This window comes from Rhinatrema bivittatum, chromosome 2, assembly GCF_901001135.1.
Source record: "Rhinatrema bivittatum chromosome 2, aRhiBiv1.1, whole genome shotgun sequence".
Taxonomy (NCBI): Eukaryota; Metazoa; Chordata; class Amphibia; order Gymnophiona; family Rhinatrematidae; genus Rhinatrema; species Rhinatrema bivittatum.
The window spans coordinates 127590394-127613624 of record NC_042616.1 but is presented as its reverse complement, the minus strand read 5'-3'; the positions used below and the strand labels follow the sequence as shown (position 1 = coordinate 127613624).

The 23231-nt window shown below is 44.3% G+C and overlaps 1 protein-coding gene across 2 annotated transcripts in view; it reads left to right on the top strand.

Moving 5' to 3' along the window:
- ZEB1 (zinc finger E-box binding homeobox 1) overlaps window positions 1-23231 on the top strand; it is a 730328-nt gene that overhangs the window by 283980 nt on the left and 423117 nt on the right. For both annotated transcript variants that reach the window (XM_029588597.1, XM_029588596.1), the window contains exon 2: window positions 9314-9496. In XM_029588597.1, the coding sequence (XP_029444457.1) occupies window positions 9314-9496 (183 nt within the window). The remainder of the gene's footprint in view (window positions 1-9313; window positions 9497-23231) is intronic.

The window sequence follows — 23231 nt, the reverse complement described above, 5'->3', positions numbered from 1 at the left end:
ATGCAGATAAAACCAAAATAGCCTGAGAAACTAAAATTTCTGAACAGTGGAATACTTAAGAGCAAAATACAAAAATATAAGAAATGCACATTCCCAAAGATGACATATTTAAATTGCTCGTAATAATAAGGCGAAAGTACCACAGATTATGAACAAAACAAATCACCGTGAATTACGTTTTTTTTTTTGTATCATTAAGTAGACCTCATACATAGGCGTGGATGTGAATGCTATTCAGCATAACTTTTTACACCAGTAGTATAATTATGGGTCAGAAATGAATTTTATATGCTTAATGAATCCAAAGTGAAAAGAATTCAAAGTTGATGTAGCATGACATTTCTCATTGTATTCATTGTTGCAGAATTTCTTAACGCATCATAGGATTGACAACATTCAATTTCTTAAGATAATGTAGGAATGTGAGGAAACACATTACTTCCATGTTGGTGAAAATGCCACGAAAATCATCCCACATACATTCGGCCCCTTGATGAAGGCAGACGCTGAAACACGGTCAGTGTCGGGCTAGTACACCTCGAGCCTTGTAACATCTTTAACTCTCAGGCATTTCTTCACATGCAAAAAAAGCTAAGTAGCTACATTATCTTAAGAAATTGAATGTTGTCAATACTATGATGTGTTAAATTCTGCAACAATTAATACAATGGGAAATGTCATGCTACATCAACTTTGAACTCTTTTCACTTTGGACTCACTAAGCATATAAAATTATTTTCTGACCCATGATTATACTACTGGTGTAAAACATTATGCTGAATAGCATTCACATCTTCCCCTATGTATGAGGTCTACTTAATGATACAAAAAAACATAATTCACGGTGATTTGTGGTACTTTAGCCTTCATATTATTACGATTTTATATACTACTACCTCTCCATAAATTTTGAGAGCGGTTGTGTTGCTTACATTTAAATTGCTAACATCTCAAAATAATTTTTTTTTTTACCTTTGTTGTCTGATCTTTGTATTTTTCTAATCAGTTGGTCCTGGTCTCTTTTTCCCATTTTTTTCCTTGTTGCTCATTTCCTAATTCCTTTTCAGTGTCTTTCTTCTATTACTGTCTTCTTCCCTTCCACACACACACACACACTTTCTCTCACAGACTCCCCCTCGCACACTCACGCTCTCACTCTCATATGCCCCCCCCCCACACACACAAGCTCACATTCTCTGCAGACACACATACAAGCTCTCACTTTCTCACCCCTCCCCAGGCTTATATTCTTATGCGCACACAGACGCACATCCAGGCACCCATTCTCACCCACACACATAAACCCAGACTCTCTCACCCACAAATCCATGCGCCCAGTCTCACCCACACATACACATATTCAAGCACCCATTATCACCCATATATACTAGAGATGTGAATCGTGTGCCCGATCGTCTTAACGATCGGGTTCGGCTAGAGGGGGGAAAAAATCTGATCGTGGGTGATGTGAATCGGAATTGGTTCCGATTCACATTTTTTTTTTTAGTGAGGCCCGACCCTTCAAAATTAACCCCTTACCTTCCCCCACCCTCCCGAACCCCCCCAAAGCTTTTTACAAGTACCTGGTGGTCCAGTGGGGGCGCGGGGACCGATCTTCCACTCTCGGTCCATCGGCGCCATTTTGGCTGCCACTCAAAAATGGCGCCGATGGCCCGATTAAAAAAAACAACCTACCCGACCCTTTAAAAACGACCCCTTAGCTTCCCCCACCCTCCCGAGCCCCCCAAAACATTTTAAATTTACCTGGTGGTCTAGTGGTGGTCCCGGGAGCGATCTCCCGTTCTCAGGCCGTTGGCTGCCACTCATAAAGATGGCGCCGATGGCCCTTTGCCCTTACCATGTGACAGGGTATCCGTGCCATTGGCCGGCCCCTGTCACATGGTAGGAGCACTGGCTGGCCGGCGCCATCTTTAAAGATGGCCGCCGCCGTATTTAAAGATGGTGCCGGCCATCCAATGCTCCTATCATGTGACAGGAGCCGGCCAATGGCACGAATACCCTGTCACATGGTAAGGGCAAAGGGCCATCGGCGCCATCTTTATGAGTGGCAGCCAACGGCCTGAGAACGGGAGATCGCTCCCGGGACCACCACTAGACCACCAGGTAAATTTAAAATGTTTTGGGAAGCTAAGGGGTCGTTTTTAAAGGGTCGGGTGGGTTGTTTTCTTATCGGGCCATCGGCGCCATTTTTGAGTGGCAGCCAAAATGGCGCCGATGGACCGAGAGTGGGAGATCGGTCCCCGCGCCCCCACTGGACCACCAGGTACTCTTAAAAAGCTTTGGGGGGGGGGGGTTCAGGAGGGTGGGGGAAGGTAAGTGATTCGTTTTACAGGGTCAGGGTGGGTTTAGGGGTTTTTTTGGTGTGCCGGTTTTCCCCGCCCTCCCCGATTTACGATTTTTCACGATAAATCGGGGGAATTTCTATTGTATCGCGACTCTTAACGATTTTTGACGATTTAAAATATATCTGACGATTGTTTTAAATCGTCAAAAAACAATTCACATCCCTAATATATATACACACATTCAAGCTCCCATTCTCACCCACACACACCCAGGCTCCAATTTTCACCCACGCATACACATTCAAGCGCGTGCACAGCTTCCCCTTCCTCCCCCCAAACAAGATCAGCTGGCCTCTCCTGCTGCTACCGGCCTCCTGCTATCTTCGGGCCGTACGGCCCACCGATCTTCCTGCTTGGGGGGGGCGCAAGGGGGAGGAAGTGGAAATTGTGCGCTGCGCTTCCGCTCCCCCCGCTCCAAACAGGAAGATCGGTGGGCCGTACGGCCCGAAGATAGCAGGAGGCCGGTGGCAGCAGGAGAGGCCAGCTGATCTTCCTGCTTTGGGGGGAGGAAGCGGATCCGTGCGCAGCGCTTCCGCTCCCCCCACCCCCCAAACAGGAAGATCGGTCGGCCATACGGCCGCAGCACTGCTTCCCCATGTGTGCCTTGATGGCGCGCCAGGCATGGCATGTGTCGTCCTGTTCGCTGTCGCGGGGATGGGATCCTGTGACAGCCTTGCAGTTCCGGTGCCAGTTGGGAGGGCCTGGGTCTAAATTGGGTGGGCAGCTGCCCACCCGTGGCTTTGCCACTGGTTCCAACTGATAGGAATGTTTTACCTTTAACTCTAAGGCTGGAATCTATGTTCTCAAAGAAAAAAAATTAAAATCCTGGCTGTTTAGTCAAACTTGCTTGTTCACCTATGTGGTTCTTTCGTTTATTTTCATTTTGTTAATTTTACTGCTTTTTTCTATATGCTATTTATGCATTTTGTTTAGTTTGGGTAATTTTTAAGACTGCCTTAATTTTTTTTTTTTAATTTTTCTGGTCATTATGCCTAATTTGTTTCATATTCTTTTTTTCTTTTGAAGAGCAGTTTATAAACATCACAAGAATAAAAAAAAAATAATTTCCTGCCTCCCTGAATTTTGTAATCTTCTCATAGTTGGTATTTGAATTATTTTTGCCAAAATACTAATCATCCAGTTAGAAAAATAAAATTATCCAGTCAGGTACTGTCCCCTATATGCAGCTGGTATGTAATTTAAGTATAATGTTAAATTTGTGTTCTAAGGGGTAGATTTTAAAACATGGGCGCAGCCATATGCGTGCCATTCCCGGCACTCGCACATGGATGCACCGGTTTATAATGTGCATGCACATGTTATAAAATCCATTGGCTGCTCGCATATGCACGCCAGATTTTGAAGTGCGGGCGGCACATGCAGCGGGTGAATTTTTGCAAATTACTCGCAGCGATGCAGTTGGGCCTTTCCCTGTTCCTTCCCAGTCCACTCCAATTAAGGAGCAGACTAGGAGGGAACTTTCCTATTCCCTGCCTAACATTCCTTCCCTTTCCCCTTTCTACCCCGACCCCTAGCCCCTACCTATCTACCTACCTACATAAGAAAATGCCATACTGGGTCAGACCAAGGGTCCATCAAGCCCAGTATCCTGTTTCCAACAGTGGCTAATCCAGGCTATAAGAACCTGGCAAGTACCCAAAAACTAAGTCTTACATGTTACCATTGCTAAAGGCAGTGGCTATTCTCTAAGTGAACTTAATAACAGGTAATGGACTTCTCCTCCAAGAACGTATCCAATCCTTTTTTAAACACAGCTATACTAACTGCACTAACCACATCCTCTGGCAACAAATTCCAGAGTCTAATTGTGCATTGAGTAAAAAAGAATTTTCTCAGATTAGTTTTAAATGTGCCCCATGCTAACTTCATGGAGTGCCCCCTAGTCTTTCTATTATCCGAAAGAGTAAATAACCGATTCACATCTACCCATTCTAGACCTCTCATATTTTAAACATCTGTCATATCCCCCCTCAGCCGTCTCTTCTCCAAGCTGAAAAGTCCTAACCTCTTTAGTCTTTCCTCATAGGGGAGCTGTTCCATTCCCCTTATCATTTTGTTAGCCCTTCTCTGTACCTTCTCCATCGCAATTATATCTTTTTTGAGATGCGGCGACCAGAATTGTACACAGTATTCAAGGTGCGGTCTCACCATGGAGCGATACAGAGGATTTATGACATTTTCCGTTTTATTCACCATTCCCTTTCTAATAATTCCCAACATTGTTTGCTTTTTTGACTGCCGCAGCACACTGAACCGACGATTTCAACGTGTTATCCACTATGACGCCTAGATCTCTTTCTTGGGTTGTAGCACCTAATATGGAACCCAACATTGTGTAATTATAGCATGGGTTATTTTTCCCTATATGCATCACCTTGCACTTATCCACATTAAATTTCATCTGCCATTTGGATGCCCAATTTTCCAGTCTCACAAGGTCTTCCTGCAATTTATCACAATCTGCTTGTGATTTAATTACTCTGAACAATTTTGTCTCATCTGCAAATTTGATTCTCACTCTTATTCTTTCCAGATCATTTATAAATATATTGAAAAGTAAGGGTCCCAATACAGATCCCTGAGGCACTCCACTGTCCCCACTCCCTTCCACTAAGAAAATTGTCCATTTAATCCTACTCTGTTTCCTGTCTTTTAGCCAGTTTGCAATCCACGAAAGGACATCGCCACCTATCCCATGACTTTTTACTTTTCCTAGAAGCTTCTCATGAGGAACTTTGTCAAACGCCTTCTGAAAATCCAAGTATACTACATCTACCGGTTCACCTTTATCCACATGTTTTTTTTAACTCCTTCAAAAAAATGAAGCAGATTTGTGAGGCAAGACTTGCCCTGGGTAAAGCCATGCTGACTTTGTTCCATTAAACCATGTCTTTCTATATGTTCTGTGATTTTGATGTTTAGAACACTTTCCACTATTTTTCCTGGTACTGAAGTCTGGCTAACCGGTCTGTAGTTTCCCAGATCGCCTCTGGAGCCCTTTTTAAATATTGGGGTTACATTTGCTATCCTCCAGTCTTCAGGTACAATGGATGATTTTAATGATAGGTTACAAATTTTTACTAATAGGTCTGAAATTTCATTTTTCAGTTCCTTCAGAACTTTGGGGTGTATACCATCCGGTCCCGGTGATTTACTACTCTTCAGTTTGTCAATCAGGCCTACCACATCTTCTAAATTCACCGTGATTTGATTCAGTCCATCTGAATCATTACCCATGAAAATCTTCTCCATTACGGGTACCTCCCCAACATCCTCTTCAGTAAACACCCAAGCAAAGAAATCATTTAATCTTTCCGCAATGGCCTTATCTTCTCTAAGTGCCCCTTTAACCCCTCGATCATCTAACGGTCCAACTGACTCCCTCACAGGCTTTCTGCTTCGGATATATTTAAAAAAAGTTTTTACTGTGTTTGCCTCTACAGCCAACTTCTTTTCAAATTCTCTCTTAGACTGTCTTATCAATGTCTTACATTTAACTTGCCAACGTTTATGCTTTATCCTATTTTCTTCTGTTGGATCCTTCTTCCAATTTTTGAATGAAGATCTATTGGCTAAAATAGCTTTTCACCTCCCCTTTTAACCATGCAGGTAATCGTTTTGCCTTCTTTCCACCTTTTTTAATGTGTGGAATACATCTAGACTATGCTTCTAGGATGGTATTTTTTTTAACAATGACCACGCCTCTTGGACATTTTTTACTTTTGTAGCTGCTCCTTTCAGTTTTTTTCTAACAATTTTTCTCATTTTATCAAAGTTTCCCTTTTGAAAGTTTAGCATGAGAGCCTTGGATTTGCACACTGTTCCTCCTACAGTCATTAAATCAAATTTGATCATATGACCACTATTGCCAAGCGGTCCCACCACAGTTACCTCTCTCACCAAGTCCTGTGCTCCACTGAGAATTAGATCTAAAATTGCTCCCTCTCTCGTCAGTTCCTGAACCAATTGCTCCATAAAGCTGTCATTTATTCCATCCAGGAACGTTATCTCTCTAGCGTGTCCCGATGATACATTTACCCAGTCAATATTGGGGTAATTGAAGTCTCCCATTATTACCGCACTACCAATTTGGTTAGCTTCCCTAATTTCTCTTAGCATTTCACTGTCCGTCTCACCATCTTGACCAGGTGGGCGGTAGTTTACCCCTATCACTATAGTCTTCCCCGACATACAAGGGATTTTTACCCGTAAAGATTCAATTTTGTATTTAGTCTCATGCAGGATGTTTATCCTGTTGGACTGTTTGCCATCCCGGACATAAAGAGCCACACCTCCTCCCGGGTGCTCCTCTCTGTCATTGCGATATAATTTGTACCCCGGTATAGCACTGTCCCATTGGTTATCCTCTTTCCACCATGTCTCTGAGATGCCAATTAAGTCTGTCATCATTCACTGTTATACATTCTAATTCTCCCATCTTACTTCTTAGACTTCTGGCATTAGCATACAAACATTTCAAAGTTTGTTTTTTGTTTGTATTTTCATTCTGCTTTTTAATTGATAGGGATAAGTTAGAATTTTTTAGCTCAGGTGAGTTTTTAATTACAGGCACTTGGACTATTTTTCTAATTATTGGAACCTCACGGTCGGGATGCCCTAATTCTAAATGCATCATTAGTATCCTTTGAAGATACCTTTCTCTGAACCATGCGCTGCTGAACGACTGTCGGCTTTCCCCTTTGTTCTAGTTTAAAAGCTGCTCTATCTCCTTTTTAAAGGTTAGCGCCAGCAGTCTGGTTCCACCCTGGTTAAGGTGGAGCCCATCCCTTCGGAAGAGACTCCCCCCTTCCCCAAAAGGTTCCCCAGTTCCTAACAAAACTGAATCCCTTTTCCTTGCACCGTCGTCTCATCCACGCATTGAGACTCCGGAGCTCTGCCTGCCTCTGGTGACCTGCGTGTGGAACAGGGAGCATTTCAGAGAATGCTACCCTGGAGGTTCTGGATTTAAGCTTTCTACCTAAGAGTCTAAATTTGGCTTCCAGAACCTCCCTTCCACATTTTCCTATGTCGTTGGTGCCCACATGTACCATGACAGCCGGCTCCTCCCCTGCACTGTCAAACAGTCTAACTTCAGTTAGTCAGCCAGATTGACTCACTGCTCTCTTGATTAACAAATGTTGGTCCCTATTCAAACCCAATCACACTACCTGAAAATGTATTTTTCCACTTATTGCTCCTCCCAAGAGGAAGTAGTTTGTGCACACTGACCGGCTGCCAGCGCGCACTTCCTGGGACAGCAGCTAATGGTCGCTATCCCAGCCGGCCTCCTCCCCTTTTTCAGGGCCTGGCACTTGTTCGCGTATCTGCACTTGCGCGCACGGCTGTGCCCTTTTGAAAATGCATGAGGTGCTTGCAGGGCCCCACCACGCATGTAAGTGCTGATTTTTACATATGTAGCCATTTGAAAATTCGGTCTTTTGCATATATTGTGATTGCTAGAACGGCTCACTACCAACAGTACCAAAGGAATGTCTGTATTAATAAAACCTGAATGGCAAATTGTTAGACTTTCCAGAGGATTGTAAAAGTAGTTATTGATGATAATTTTACTGACTATGCTATTTACAATACTCTCTTTTGCTCGTCAGGTTAAGAAAGAAGCAGAGGAAGTTTGTTTTATAGGGCTTTCTAACATGTCACAGGATTAGAGGGCAAAAACAAAATGGAGCATACATTTTTGACCGATGTCATGTCGCTAGGAAGGAAATTGAGTAAAACTTTAAAACATTTTAGAAATTTTTATCCTGTTGGAGGCCTGGGTTTAATCTGACTTGAAGTTCACCAGATGTTGCAGTCTTAGAGGAAAAGCAAAATGCATATTTTAAATATAGAGAATGGCAAGGTAAGGATTTCATTTAGTTAACATGCAGAGAAATAAAAGTTAACCCAAAAAAGATGATAGTGCAATAAGAGTATTTTAATACCGTATTTTGCGCTCCATAAGACACACCTGACCATAAGATGCACCTAGGATTCAGAGGGGGAAAATGAAAAAAAAAAAAATTGGTGTTAAACCTGCTCTGTCCCCAGGCATCTGTGCATCTTATGGAGCAAATTAGGGGAGTGCATAACAATTTTTTTTCTCCCCATTTTGTTTTCGGGTCTGGGGAGGGCCATTTCGGTCCATTCCCCAGATCAGAAAACTTTTCTGATCTGGGGAATGGATGGGAATGTTTTGGGTGGGGAACCCCCCACCCAAAACAAAAAACAAACCCATCCCAACCCTTTAAATTAACAACCCCCTACCCTCCTAACCCTCCCTGAGATCTGCCAAATTAAATACAACCCCCCCACCCTCCTGACCCCCCCCCCCCCCAAGACCTGCCAAAAGTCCCTGGTGGTCCAGCCAGGGTCCAGGAGTGGTCCGGGAGCGATCTCCTGGACTTGGGCCGTCGGCTGCCAGTAATCAAAATGGCGCAGACGGCCCTTTGCCCTTACTATGTTACAGGGGGCTACTGCTGCCATTGGTCGACCCCAGTGACATAGTAAGGGCAAAGGGCCGTCGGCGCCATTTTGATTACTGGCAGCCAGCGGACCCACGCTGGACCCACGCTGGACCACCAGGGACTTTTGGCAGGTCTTGGGGGGGGGGGTCAGGAGGGTGGGGGGGGGTTGTAGTAAATTAATTTGGCAGGTCTGGGGGGCGGGTCAGGAGGGTGGGGGGAAGTTTAGATTTTTGGGTTTTTTTTATATTCACTCCATAAAACGCACAGACATTTTCCCCCCACTTTTGAGGGAAAAAAAGTGCGTCTTATGGAGCGAAAAATAAGTTACATTTCTTGACTAGCTTTTAGGAGGTACTCTCCCTTTGAGTTAAAACAAGTTCACTAGACATAATGCTTTAATTCTTCGCATTACTCATGTGGCTAAAAGCTAAAACTATTTGCTGTTTTGTATTCCCACAGTTACCAATTATAATAACGTGATAGAAACAAATTCAGATTCCGATGATGAAGACAAATTGCATATTGTGGAAGAGGAAAGTATCACAGACGCAGCAGATTGTGATGTTAGTGTGCCAGATGATGACTTGCCAACAGACCATACAGTATTACCAGAAACCAATGAAAATTGCTGGGCAGATGAAGGTAGGTTTCTTTTATATAATAAATATTTGATAACTGACTTTAAATTGGAGATTCTGTTGCAGTTGGTTGGATAAAGAACTAAGTGGTTGAAACAGGATAAAACTATTTTCGGAGGACAAATAGGATGAGCATTTATCACATATGGGTGATGTGATATCTGATAGTGCTGTCAGCGAGCATTTCCCAATGTCTTTTAGAAAAGATTTTCTGAGCAAACATGGGATTTCCCACAGAGCTCACTTAGTTGTACATATTAATTTCTTTCTGTCCAGGATACATCCTTTCTCCCAGGACAAGCAGGATAGTAATCCTCACATGTGGGTGACATCATCAGATGGAGCCCTGTCACGGAATACTTTTGTCAGTTTCTAGAACTTTGACTGGCAAACTGAGCATGCCCAGCATGCCACTAACCCTGTAGCCACCAGGGGTCCCCCTTCAGTCTCTTTTTTCCGCGCAGCAGTTGCCTCTCGGTTTAGAGCTCTGAGAAATTTCTCACAACTTTCCTCATGGTAATATTTGAAGTTTAACTTCTTAAAAAATCCCTCATCGGGGTCTCCCATCGCGCTCCGATTCCTCTGATGCTCGGTAAGTGTTTTTCCCGTACTTTGCGGTCTGTTCCCGGCGGCTTACCATGCCTGCCATTTTTTGGCATGGTGACCAGGTTTAGGAAATGCCCCGAGTGTCCGAGGACCATGTCCATAACATACCCGCATAATGTTTGTGTTTTGTGCTTAGGTCCCTCGCACAATTTCCATCGATGCCCCAGTTGCGCACAAATGACCCCCAAAGGGTGGCGCGCTCGACTGGACAAGATGGAGCATTTGTTTGCGTAGAAACATTCTACTCCATTGACTCCAGCTCAAGTGGCTCCAACAAGAAGAGGGTCCATCGACCTCAGAGACGCCTTGCCAGGAACATAGCGGAGGACCGGACCGAACACTGAGGGAAACATCGTCACAGGCATCGATGTGCGTCCCCGCCTGGTGCTGGCACCGATACCTCAGCGGCATCGATTCCCTCCGAGCCCCCTGCGAAGAGGGCCTGGGGAGAGGAGCCTCCCATACTCCTCTGGACCCGGGACCCCGAGGTGCTCCCTCACCGGGTACTGAGCCTCCACAGATCGCTGTGGAGTGTTCAGTAACGCCTAGCCTGCCTCCTAGCCCAGGAGCAGTGCTATCAATGACTATCATAGATGCTGTGCCTGTATGGGTATTTTTGATTAAGGACTGTCCATGTTGATACAACTGAAGGTGGTCGCACACTTCATATGAAAAGATTGCATTACTCTTTGGATACAGTTCAAGCGGGTGAGGCTGAAGAATTGACAGGGGTCTCCAGCATTAGTAAAGAGACCACAGTGCACTTGGAAAAGTTTATGGTAACGGAGAAACGAGTGCTCCCGGTGTTCAAATGACTTTGTGATTTGAAAATGTTTACAACTTTAATGCAATGAATACAATTACATGAAATTGATATGGAGATATAGTTAGTTTTAAGTAAGAGGATATATCGAAACAATTGATCAGAGATTATGTGTAAAAACATTATTGGAGGAAGTGTTCAGATTAAAAAGGGTAGGGGTGGAATGTACACATGGGATTTGAATGTTTGTGTGTATGATGGGGTTTGAGTTTTGATGAGTGCATGTATGGTAATGTGGTTTTAAAGTTAAGTCTGACTTAAGACATATTTATATAATTTAGAAGATAAAAAATAAAATAAATTACTGTAAAGTAAAGTTTGAGTGAGAAAGAAATAGATACCTTGTCTTTAATATAGTCTTTGTTTCTAGTGAGGAGACAGGTTTTCCGGTATTTTTCTATTAGTGTATGGCAGTGCTATCAATGCCAGCCTTCAGGGAGGAATTGGACAAACTGGGCCAAGAGGCAGTGCTCAATTCCCTCCAGGGCTTTGTCTCCACCGGCTCTGGCCCCCATACCAGTGCCAGAACCAGTACCCTCGATGTTTGCACTGCTCCTCGAGCGTCTGGACACCCTCATCTGTGCCCTGCTGACTCAACCCGTACCATCGGACACGCTGGCACAGAGTCTACCATCGAGGCCTCCGCAGGTCCCGATTCCCATACCGGGTTCCTTTGAAGAAGGGACTTCTGGCCTGATCCCAGCATGGGATCCAACGATGCCAGATCCTGTTCCAGGGCTGTCTGTGCCTTAAGCATACCTCATCCGCTTCGGTACTCTCGAGGCTGGTGCTGCATCCATTGATGCCTTCTCGCCCTCTAGGCTCTGGTATCCTTTCTCCTTCAGAATTACTAGCAGGTGAGGAAGAAACTCCCTATGATCCAAGGGAGGATGTATTTTCGGACCATTCCTCATCCGATGAATTGCTCTGAGCCTTCACCCCTGGAAGAAAGGCATCGATCTCCTCCTGAAGACCTCTCCTTTGCCAGCTTTGTCGAGGAGATATCTGAAACTATCCCATTTCCATTGGTGATGGAGGAAGACGCTCACCACAAGATGCTGGAGGTCTTACAATTTGTAGATACTCCAAAAGAGGTAATGGCGATACCAGTACATGAAGTACTGCATGACCTCTTGCACCACTTGTGGGACCATCCAGGTACTGTACCTCCAGTCAACAAAGACAGATGCTACGTACCTGGTTCAACAAGCCCCAAGCTTTCAACCAGCACAAAAGGCTAAAAGATTCCGTCCACACTTCTCTGCTCCTCCTGGAAAGGAACAGAAGGCATTGGATGCATTAGGCCGTAGAGTCTTTCAAGGGTCCATGTTGATAACGCGAATAACAGCATATCAGTTATACATGACTCAATATAACAGAAATCTCTGGAAACAAGTCCAGGAATTTGCAGAGAACTTACTACAGCAAGAGACCTTGACCTACAACCTATAAAAAGGATTAGAAGCAGGTAAACACGAGGTCAGAGCTACTTACAACTCTTTTGAGATGGCATCCAGAGTATCAGCAGCGGGCATTAGTGCAAGGCGTTGGGCCTGGCTCAAGGCCTCAGACTTACACCCGGAGGTGCAGGACAAACTTGCAGATCTCCCCTGTACAGGAGAAAACCTATTCGGGGATTAGATCCAAGATGCAGTAGCCCAGTTAAAGGACCATCATGAGACCCTGTGTCAACATTCAACTGTCACCTCAGATGCACCCTCCGTACCCCGCAGGGCTATGCACAGGGCACTAGGAAACAATTTCATATACCACGTAGGTATTATCCTCTCGCATCCCGTGCTTGACCATCTCAAACCCCTTAGAGAGGACATGCATGCCAAGCGAAGACACCTAGCAGCTAGCTCCACAGGCTGGTCCTGCGACTTTATTTTGACTTTTTTCCAGAGAGCAGCAGTCATCTCCTCTTGATCCCAGTGGGAGGCCGCCTTTGCCACTTTGCAACCAATTGGCACCCAATTACCACGGACCAGTGAGTACTGTCCATCATAACTCACAGCTACCGTCTAAATTTTTCAACTATTCCCCCGGACTCCCTACCCAGTCTAGCGTGGAGCCAGGACGATCACACACACACTTCTCGAGTCAGAACTCTCAACACTTCTGTATGCCACGGCCATATAACCGGTTCCCTTGACCCAGCAGGGGAAAGCATTCTACTCCAGGTATTTCCTAATTCCATAAAAGACCGGCAGCCTCCGGCCTATTCTGAACCTCCTCGCCTTAAACACATTTCTTTGCAAGGGACTGTTCATGATGGTGTCCCTGGGCACCATGCTACTTCTACTACATCAGAGATTGGCTCTGCTCTCTGGACCTTCAGGACACATATGCTCATATTGCAATCTTCCCTCCTCATCGCAAGTACCTGCGATTCGTGGTGGGTCACAGGCATTATCAATATTAGAGTACTGCCATTCGGCCTCGCCTCGGCGCCCCGAGTGTTCATGAAGTGCCTGGCAGTAGTGGCTGCACATTTACACCGCAAGGGGTGTACATGTCTTTCCATATCTGGACGACTGGATCATAAAAAGCCAGTCCAGACAAGGGGCCCTCGAATCCCTCTGTCTCACTATATGGCTCCTGCACTCACTGGGATTTCTGATCTACTACCCGAAATCCCACTTGACACCGTCTCACCATCTCTCCTTTATAGGAGTAGACCTAGACACCACAGTAGCCAAACGGTTCTTACCCGACGACCGTCAACTATGCTGTCCAACCTCGCCAGCTTTATCCATACTCAAAAAAAAAACAACCTCTGCTCGCCAACTTCTCAAGTTGCTTGGCCACATGGCATCAACAGTCCGTCACCCCAATGACACGCTTAGCCATAAGACTGAAACAATGGACTTTAAAGTCTGTGGCGTGAAACCACTCAGCCACTTACGACCCTTGTCCACATAACCAGTCAACTTCGTTTGTCCCTTACTTGGTGGACATACAAGGTCAACTTACAAACGGGTCTACCCATCCAGCAACCAGCTCCTCAGGTGACCTTAACCGCAGACGCCTACAAACCTTGGTTGAGGAACCCATGTCGAAGGCCTTCAAACCCAAGGGACTTGGACAAAAACCAAAGCAATCTGTCAGATCAACTTTCTGCAACTTCGGGACTGCCTATCCAACAAGATAATCTTGATTCAAACAATCAAGTAGCAATGTGGTACCTGAATAAACAGGGGGGCACGGGCTCTTACCTGCTCTGCCAAGAGGTGGTGCAGATTTGGGCCCTGGCCTTGTCGCAGTCAATACAATTGCGAGCCACTTATCTGGCAGGCACACAGAATGCAGTAGCAGACCGCTTCAACTGAAGTTTCCAGCCCCACGAGTGATCTCATGATCCCTCTGTTGTGAGCAGAATCTTTCACCGATAGGGTCAGCAGACCATCGACCTCTTTGCATCCTATCAGACCTGCAAAGTGGAACGCTTCTGCTCCCTGCACAGGAACCTACAAGCACCAACTATGGATGCCTTCGTCTGTCCCTGAAACACAGGCCTGCTATATGCGTATCCTCCGATTCCACTAATAAGCAAGACTCTCTCATGAAGCTGCAACAGGACCGAGGCTTAATGATACTCATAGGCCCGTGGCCAAGTTTGGTTTCCATACTTCTTGACCTCTCTGTCCAGGAACCCATTCGCCTGGGCACGTCGCCCAACCTCATAACACAGAATCATGGCAAGTTACGCCACCCAAACCTCCAGAACCTGTCTCTGATGGCCTGGATGTTGAAAGGTTATTTATTTATTTATTTATTTAACAGTTTTTTATACCGACCTTCATAGTAGATAACCATATCGGATCGGTTTACATTTTAACAAAGGGTAAACTGAGGTAACAATTCTGGTAAATAATATATAACAAAGGAAAAAGGAATAAGTCAAAGTTACAATCAACAAGGAATGGAAAACTTGGAGGCTTAAAGACAAGCTGGAAGGAAGATAGAGGCAGGTAGAATAAATAAATCATGATACGAATAATTTAACGGATTAAATACTACAACCACTCAATCTTTCTAGTGACATCTCTCAAGTCCTCGTAGCTTCATGGAAGCCTTCCACACGGACGTCTTACCGCTCTAAATGGAAGAAGTTTACCTTGTGGTGCACTTGGATCCCTTTTCTTGCCTCACATCGAATCTGTTAGACTATCTCTGGCACCTCTCAGAATCTGGTCTCCAGACATCATCTATCAGAGTACACCTTAGTGCCATCTCTGCTTAACTTCAAGGAGTAGGGGATGCCCCAATAACAGCTCAATCCCTGGTGAGTCGCTTCATGAGAGGCTTATTATAGCTTAACCCTCCTCTATGGCCACCAGTTGTGGCATGGGACCTCAATGTTGCCCTTGCATGGCTCTTGTACACTCCTTTTGAGCCCTTGCTCTCCTGCAAACTCAGATTCCTTATATGGAAAGTACTTTTCCTAGTAGCTATCACGTCTGCTCGCAGGGTAAGTGAGTTACAGGCCCTTGTGATCTACTCACCCTTTACAAGGTTCCTCCAAGTCCGGGTAGTTCTCCGCACTCACCGTAAATTCCTTCCTAAGGTGGTAACGGATTTCCACTTAAATTAGTCCATAGTCTTGACCACTTTCTTCCCAAGGCCTCACGCTCACCTGGGTGAGTGAGTGCTGCACACCTTTGATTGTAAGCATGCACTTGCATTTTATTTAGAACGCACCTCAGTCAATAGGAAGTCAACCCAAATCTTTGTTTCTTTTGATAAAAACAAACTTGGAGTTGTGGTGGGCAAGCAGACACTCTTCCAACTGGTTGGCAGGCTGAATTGCATTCTGCTACTAGCAAGCAGGCCTTCCACTGCAGGGACAAGTGAAGGCACACTCTGTCAGAGCCATGGCAACGTCAGTAGCACACTACCGTTCAGTACCTATTGCCAACATCTGCAGGGCTGCGACATGGAGCGCTCTCCACATCTTCGCAGCTCACTACTGTTTAGACAAGGCTGGGCAACAAGACTCTGTCTTTGGCCAGTCTGTCCTAAGGAATTTATTCCCAGTGTAGAAACCCAACTTGTTCTACCTCGACCCGCTGTGAATTTCAGGCTGCCTCATTGCCAACAGCACCACAGTTGTTGTCTGTTGCACATTTTGAGTGCTGGTTGGCCTCCTTTGTTATGAGTCAGTCTGTAGCTTGCTATTCACCCATATGTGAGGACTACCATCCTGCTTGTCCTGGGAGAAAGCAGAGTTGCTTACCTGTAACAGGTGTTCTCCCAGGACAGCAGGATGTTGGTCCTCATGAAACCCACCCGCCACCCCGCGGAGTTGGGTTCATTAGTTTTCTTATTTTATTTTTCACTCGTACTTTTGCTACAAATGAGACTGAAGGAGGACCCGTGGTTGGCTACAGGGTTAGTGGCATGCTCAGGGTTGTATCTGATGATGTCACCCATATGTGAGGACAAACATCCTGCTGTCCTGGGAGAACACTTGTTACAGGTAAGGAACCCTGCTTTCCCTGCAGGTCCTCACTTTACTACAAAATTATATTGTTTCAATATCTGTGCCTCAGTTGTTTAAGCTCCTGACTCACATTACTTAAGCAAGATTTTTATCCATTCTCATTTTTTATGTCTTTTCAAAGCAGTTGCTCGGCCCTAGGGTTTTTCCTTGATGTAGCCATTTTCAATAGCCTCAGATACATTTTTTGTGTGTGAGGTTTTCTTTTAATTTCACTTTGTCTGTATTCTTCACCATGGCAGAGAAGTAGTCTAGTGGCTTAACTAAAATTGCAAGTTGTTCATCATGGACCATCACAAGGAATACATGGTGTCTCTGTTTGTGGTATCTGCTCAAAGATGGCATTTAGAGCTGCCAAATCCTGAAAACTTAATTTGGTTTGTCTTCACTGCAAAACAAAATATTGATGCTCCTTTACAAACAATGAAAGCATCAGTTCTGAAAAACACAGAAGCCAGCTGACCACAGATGATCAATCAACACCACTCATCCTTGGAGCAGAGAACCCTGCTGCTCTTCTTGCTCAGTCCGTGAGAGGATTCCCTAGGCATAAAGCTTAAGGCCGGTAGAGTGTCTGCATTGGAGAAAGGTATTGAAGCTTATACTCTATTCTTTGGTGCTCAGGTCTGAGAGCAGGGAGAACACAGTACTTGCTATATGCCCTCTCAAGCAGTCTTGTCCAGAACTGAGCTCAGTTTCCTAAATTGATTCGGTACATCCCCCTTGATTATCCAGGAGGAACTTTCCTACTTGGATCACTCCAGTTTTGGTCTCTGAAATCTTTGAGGGACCTGGAGAGAAGAATCCACTAGCATCTCAGTAGGCTCCTTAAGCAGATAAAGCTGCTGGTGCCATGTACCATCTGTGGCAACAATTCAACCAGTTCTTAAGTCCTATGTCATGGCAATGAGTAGGTTTGGTTCTGAGACTCTGTATCCCTGTTGTCCACATCAAGTCTGAACCAAACAGTTTGAGAGGGAAGCTTTTCCAGCTTTCCAGCAGTATTCAGTTCCAAAAACCAAGGAGCTATCTTGTAAATGGCATTGGCGATTGATTTGAGCCATAGTCTCAATGCCATCTACACTTCGTGGTATAATCTCGGAGTCTGAAAAGTCCTGAGGTCCAAGTTACATATCAAGGTTGTATTCTGAAGAGTAATATTCTTATGGCTTCTCTTCAGAACCCTTTTCTCTACAGAAGGAATTTTCTCTGAGGATCTCTCCTTCCCAGTTTTTAGGTAGAAATAGCTGAGGCCTTACCGTTTAATTCAGAGGTTGGGGGGGGGGGGGGGGGGGGGAGTGACGTAACGGACGGAGATGGCAGCTTAACCTAAGAGCTCTTACCACTGCCTCATTCATCCGTTCGAATCTGCGCCCAAAAAGACTTTATAATCACCACAATATACAAGAGGGGGAAGCCGGGAACATGGCCATGGCATCCAAAAAAAAGAAATTTGGACTTCCAAAGGAAGGCAAACACCTCTCTGAAGGCCAGGACGACAGCGTGGCTGATGCGCAAGATGGTGCCGAATCTATCTCTCTGAACCCGGGAGCTGGCGCGCAGATCTCCGACCCCGCGTCGCAGACAGGCACCGAGCACCCAACTCAATTCAGGGAGTGGTTTGCCAACATATGCGCGGATATTAAAACACATAGGCAGGAATTGCTTGCCCACGTGGAAGAAATGAGAGGAGATCACGTATATGGGCCACCGCATTGATGAGATGGACGTGCACCTGGACTGCCAGACTGAGCTGGTCAAGAATAATAAATCAACTTGTGAGGAACTCCACTCTGAAAGTATCCAGCTCAAAGTGAAAATCGCCGACCTGGAAAACAGGGCTCATCAGAGCAATCTACGTTTTCGCAGTTTCCCGGAGTCCTCTGGTGCTGAAAACTGCAATGATCTTATTGAGAAGTTTTGTCTACATCTGCTAACTGAGGTAAATCAAATGGCTGATTTCACTCCACCGGTAATTAAGCTGGATAGGGTTCATAGAGCCCGCCGAGCTCCCCTGCCCAATCGTAGCCGTGATGTTATAGCCTATTTCCACAACTTTACTATTAAAGAACAGATAGCACAAGCAGCCAGATCACTAAATGCTTGGAAGTGGGAGGGCCATGATATTTCTATATATCCGAATCTCTCTAATGCAACCCTGCAAAACAGGCAGTCACTACGAGAAATCACTGCCTTCCTCAGAAAAAGCAACATAAAATATAGATGGTTCCATCCTTTTGGCCTCTCTCTCACTATCTATGGGATCTCACATAATTTACACTCTCCTGATGATGCTATACCCATACTTGCACCACGAGGTTTTACAAGCTTACAGATGCCCACTAAGGAAACCAAATCTTCAACCTCTAATGCACCTTATCCTGCATGGCAAAGAGCATGAAAGAGAAACAGCAGACTTCACAGACATTCTGGAGGCTTGCTATATAGCCAGGGCTCCTCTTGAACAATTTTTGATATGAAACAGCACTGGTATCCCTGACACTATACTTCAGCAGCGCAATCCAGATTTTATACAGTTTTATATCCAGATCCAGTTTGAACATGTTATCTGTTTTGGATGTTTTTCAGGAAACTCCTAAGGATTCACTACCCTAGATGTAAATTATAGTCTGGGGTGGCGAGGGGCCTCCCTCTCCGTTGGTGATGTTCATCCCCCCTAGGAAGGGAGTGGAGGTAGCCTGCAAGGAGGGCACTCAAGGCCAGTTTCAGTTTGAGGACAAATGTAGTCCTCAAGGTTTACATGCTACACATGGGACTTGTAATGAACTTTTGTACGCTAATCTTTATTTTTTCACAGATGACAATATTGAATGCATTGTATTTGTATGGGTATGGCATATATTTGTTAAAGCTCTTTTATTGTACTTTTGGGTTACTATCTCCATTGGCGCTATCCTTTCTTGTGATAACAGTTGTTAATAATGAACGGATTCAGAGAGTTGAGATGCTGGATTACTCATTTCTTGTATTTTCCTATCTGACATTATGGTGAATCTTAGAATTTTATCCATAAATGGTAAGGGATTAAACTCCCCACAAAAGAGGAATCTTCTCTATAGAGAACTAGATATATTGGCACCCGAGAGAGTTCTTATACAGGAAACCCAGCTCTCACGGAGATATGAATACCTTATGCGCTCACCCAAATTTAATTGGCAGTATTTCACTCCAAATAATAAAACTGCAAAATGCATGGGAGTGGGCATACTATTTGCCGCCAATTTCATATTCAAATGCTCTCTCTGTATTTCAGACCCAAGGGGCTGCTACCTGCTTTTATGTTGCAAGGTGCATGAGATCGCCTATGCCCCCATTAGGGACCAGACTGCTTTTTTCAAGGAAATCCACCAAATTATCCTGCAACATACTGATGGACTGTTAATTATGGGTGGTGATTTTAATGTGGTCCTTTCTCCAGCATTAGACACATCCAAAGGCCACTCACATACAGCCCTGACGCACACTAGAACCATTTGGGAACATATGGCCGATCTGCAATTAGTAGATGCCTGGCGACTTAAGTATCCACACTCATGTTCTTATTCCTATTATTCTAAGGTGCATGATTCATATTCCAGGATAGATTATCCATTAGTAGAGGTAAATCATTATATCATTCTATTCAGAAATCAGAAGAACTTGGTCCGATCATGCCCCTGTATATTTACACCTTGGGATTAAGGAGGATGAGCAGAGTCAACGCTTTTAGATGCTCAATGACTCTTTAATTCATGATACTTCATACCTTAGTTACCTCACAAACCATTCTAGACTATTTTCAAACTAATGCTGACTCTGTGGCATCACCAGTAATAGTTTGGGATTGTTTTAAATCATTCATACGTGGCCAATTTATTTCACGATCCTCCTAATTGAAAAAGAAACGAGAGATGGCCTGTTCCCAACTGCGGGACAAGATATTATCACTCTCGCAACACATGCGTAGTGGCTCCCTGAAAACACTATCCCTACTTAATAAAGGTTGGGAGGAAATTCATAGGCTTGAAGGGGAACATATAGCTCACTCCCTAGCACTAACCTGTCAAGCCTACTTTGAGGGAGGAAACAAAGCAGGGTTTAGAGGTCTAGAACGGGTAGATGTGAATAGTTTTTTTTTACTCTTTCAGATAATAGAAAGACTAGGGGGCACTCCATGAAGTTGGCATGTGGCACATTTAAAACTAATCTGAGAGAGTTCTTTTTTTACTCAACACACAATTAAACTCTGGAATTTGTTGCCAGAGGATGTGGTTAGTGCAGTTAGTATAGCTGTGTTTAAAAAAAGGATTGGATAAGTTCTTGGACGAGAAGTCAATTACCTCCTATTAATTAAGTTGACTTAGATAATAACCACCGCTATTACTAGCAACGGTAACATGGAATAGACTTAGTTTTTGGGTACTTGCCAGGTTCTTATGACCTGGATTGGCCACTATTGGAAACAGGATGCTGGGCTCGATGGACCCTTGGTCTGACCCAGTATGGCATGTTCTTATGTTCTTAACTTCTTACCAACAAACTAAAAAAAAAAAAGTCACATCAGAACCACATCCTTATAATTAAAAACGATCAGGGTCAGATTGAATCCACCAATTTGGCTATTACTAAACAATTTCTTAAATTCTATCAAGCAAGCCCTATACTCAGCAGAGACTCGGGTTAACTTGGAAGATGTGGGCCAGTATATACATTCTGTTCCACTTCCCCGTTTATCTCTGGAAATGCATGAGCTACCGAATGCTGAAATTTCTACCTCTGAGATTCTGCTAGCCATTAAAAATCTTAAGGTGGGGAAGGCACCTGGCCCAGACGGCCTTACAGCTAAATTTTATAAAACCTTTGGCCTCAGCTAGAGCCTCATCTGCAAAAACATTTTAATTTCTTACGTGCAGGAGGCTCACTCCTACCAGACTCCAATCTGGCAGGTATTACAATTATTGCTAAGCCTGGTCGAGATTCCACACTATATAGCTCTTATAGACCCATATCGCTCATTAATCTGGATTTGAAATTATTAGCCAAGGTGCTAGATGACCGTTTAAACTGCTTTATTGCTCAAATTATCCACCAGGATCAAGCTGGCTTTATCCCAGGAAGGATGGCTAGCGATAATGTACAGAAAATCATGAATATTATCTGGGGGACCACTAAACACATACTCACTCTCTTGTTGGCCATTGACACTGAAAAAGCCTTTGACATGGTCCATTGGCAATTTCTTTTTAACACGCTTGATGCCAAGGAGGGTTTTTTCATAATTGGAAACAAGCTCTATATAGCAACCCCAAATTATGTTTAACAGTTAATGGTGGTTATTCTGAATCCTTTCACGTACGAGGCACTCAACAAGGGTGTCTCCTATCCCCTATTCTCTTTGCCATTTTTTTTGGATTCACTGGCTATCACAATACCGAATAATCCCCTTATTGCGGGATTCACTCTTGGCTTGCAGACTTATAAAATGTCTCTTTGTAGACGATATACTTTTTACAGTCAGTAACCCACATACATCACTGAAAGAGAGAGCCCGCGCCTGCTAATTTTAGTGCGGTCTCGGGCTTTAAAATCAATTGGAACAAGTCAGAGATTTTAAATATTCCTGCGCCCCACAACTCTAATCTTCTCTGAAGTCTCAACATCCCTTTAAGTGGGCCTCCTCCGAGATTAAATATTTAGGAGTGAATATTGGTAAATGTGTGTCTGAACTTTTCCAGTTGAACTATTTTCCCTTATTTAAAAAAAAAAGAACAAGATCTAAATAAATGGGATTGCCTTCCCTTGACCTGACTAGGCTGGCTAGCTACCATAAAAATGAACGTTCTCCTGAAATTTCTTTGTTTCAAACCCTCCCCTTTGCAATAGCCAATGCTACTCTTAAGATGTGGCAGAGAAGGCTATTACGCTTCCTATGGAGGCACAGGCCCCCCCTATAGTGAATTGATCTGTTTTGTTTCAAACCAAGGAAAATGGAGGACTGAGTTTACCGAACCTTATTTGGTACTATGCTTCCGCCCAATCATTGATTGGCACTGCACGCACGAGGTCAAACACTGGGTCCAGATTGAGCAGGCATGGGTAAAAGACATGCCATTGTGGGCTATGGTTTGGCAGCCACGCAGTACTTGGAGACCATGTCCTGTTATGGCACCAGACACATGCTGAATGTTTGGAGCACCTGGAAATGTAAATTAGTGGGCACAGCTTCCTACTTCTCTCAGTCCTCCATTTTTCATAATGTTACCTTCCCACCATGTCTTTATACTCAAGCATTTTCTGAATGGAAATATAGGAGCATATCACAGATAGCCCATATGTATACGCATGGTTCTTTGTCTTCATTTGCTCATCTCCAATCAGAATACGCTTTCCCACCTACCGAATACCTATCCTATATGCAACTTAAGCATTTCTTGACAATGGTGTGGAAGAAATGTCTGGTTTCCTCTGAGAGATCACTGTTCGAAGGATATTGCTCCAACTCTCGTCCACTGAAGGGGTTAATTTTAAAAATATAAGTTGTTCAATACACGAACGCCGAACAGACCTTCCTATAGCAGGGCCTGGGAACAGGATCTGGGCAAGTGCTATTCTGAAGATGACTGGTCTTTAATCTTGAAGATTTCATCTGGATCCATCTCCTCTTGGATAATAGTCTAATTATAAACTACTGTACAGATGGCACCTTACACCCACACGGAATCATAAATTCTGCCCGTCTACTAGCCCTCTGTGTTGGTGAAACTGTCTTCAAACCAGGTCTTTTCTTCATATGTGATGGGACTGTAC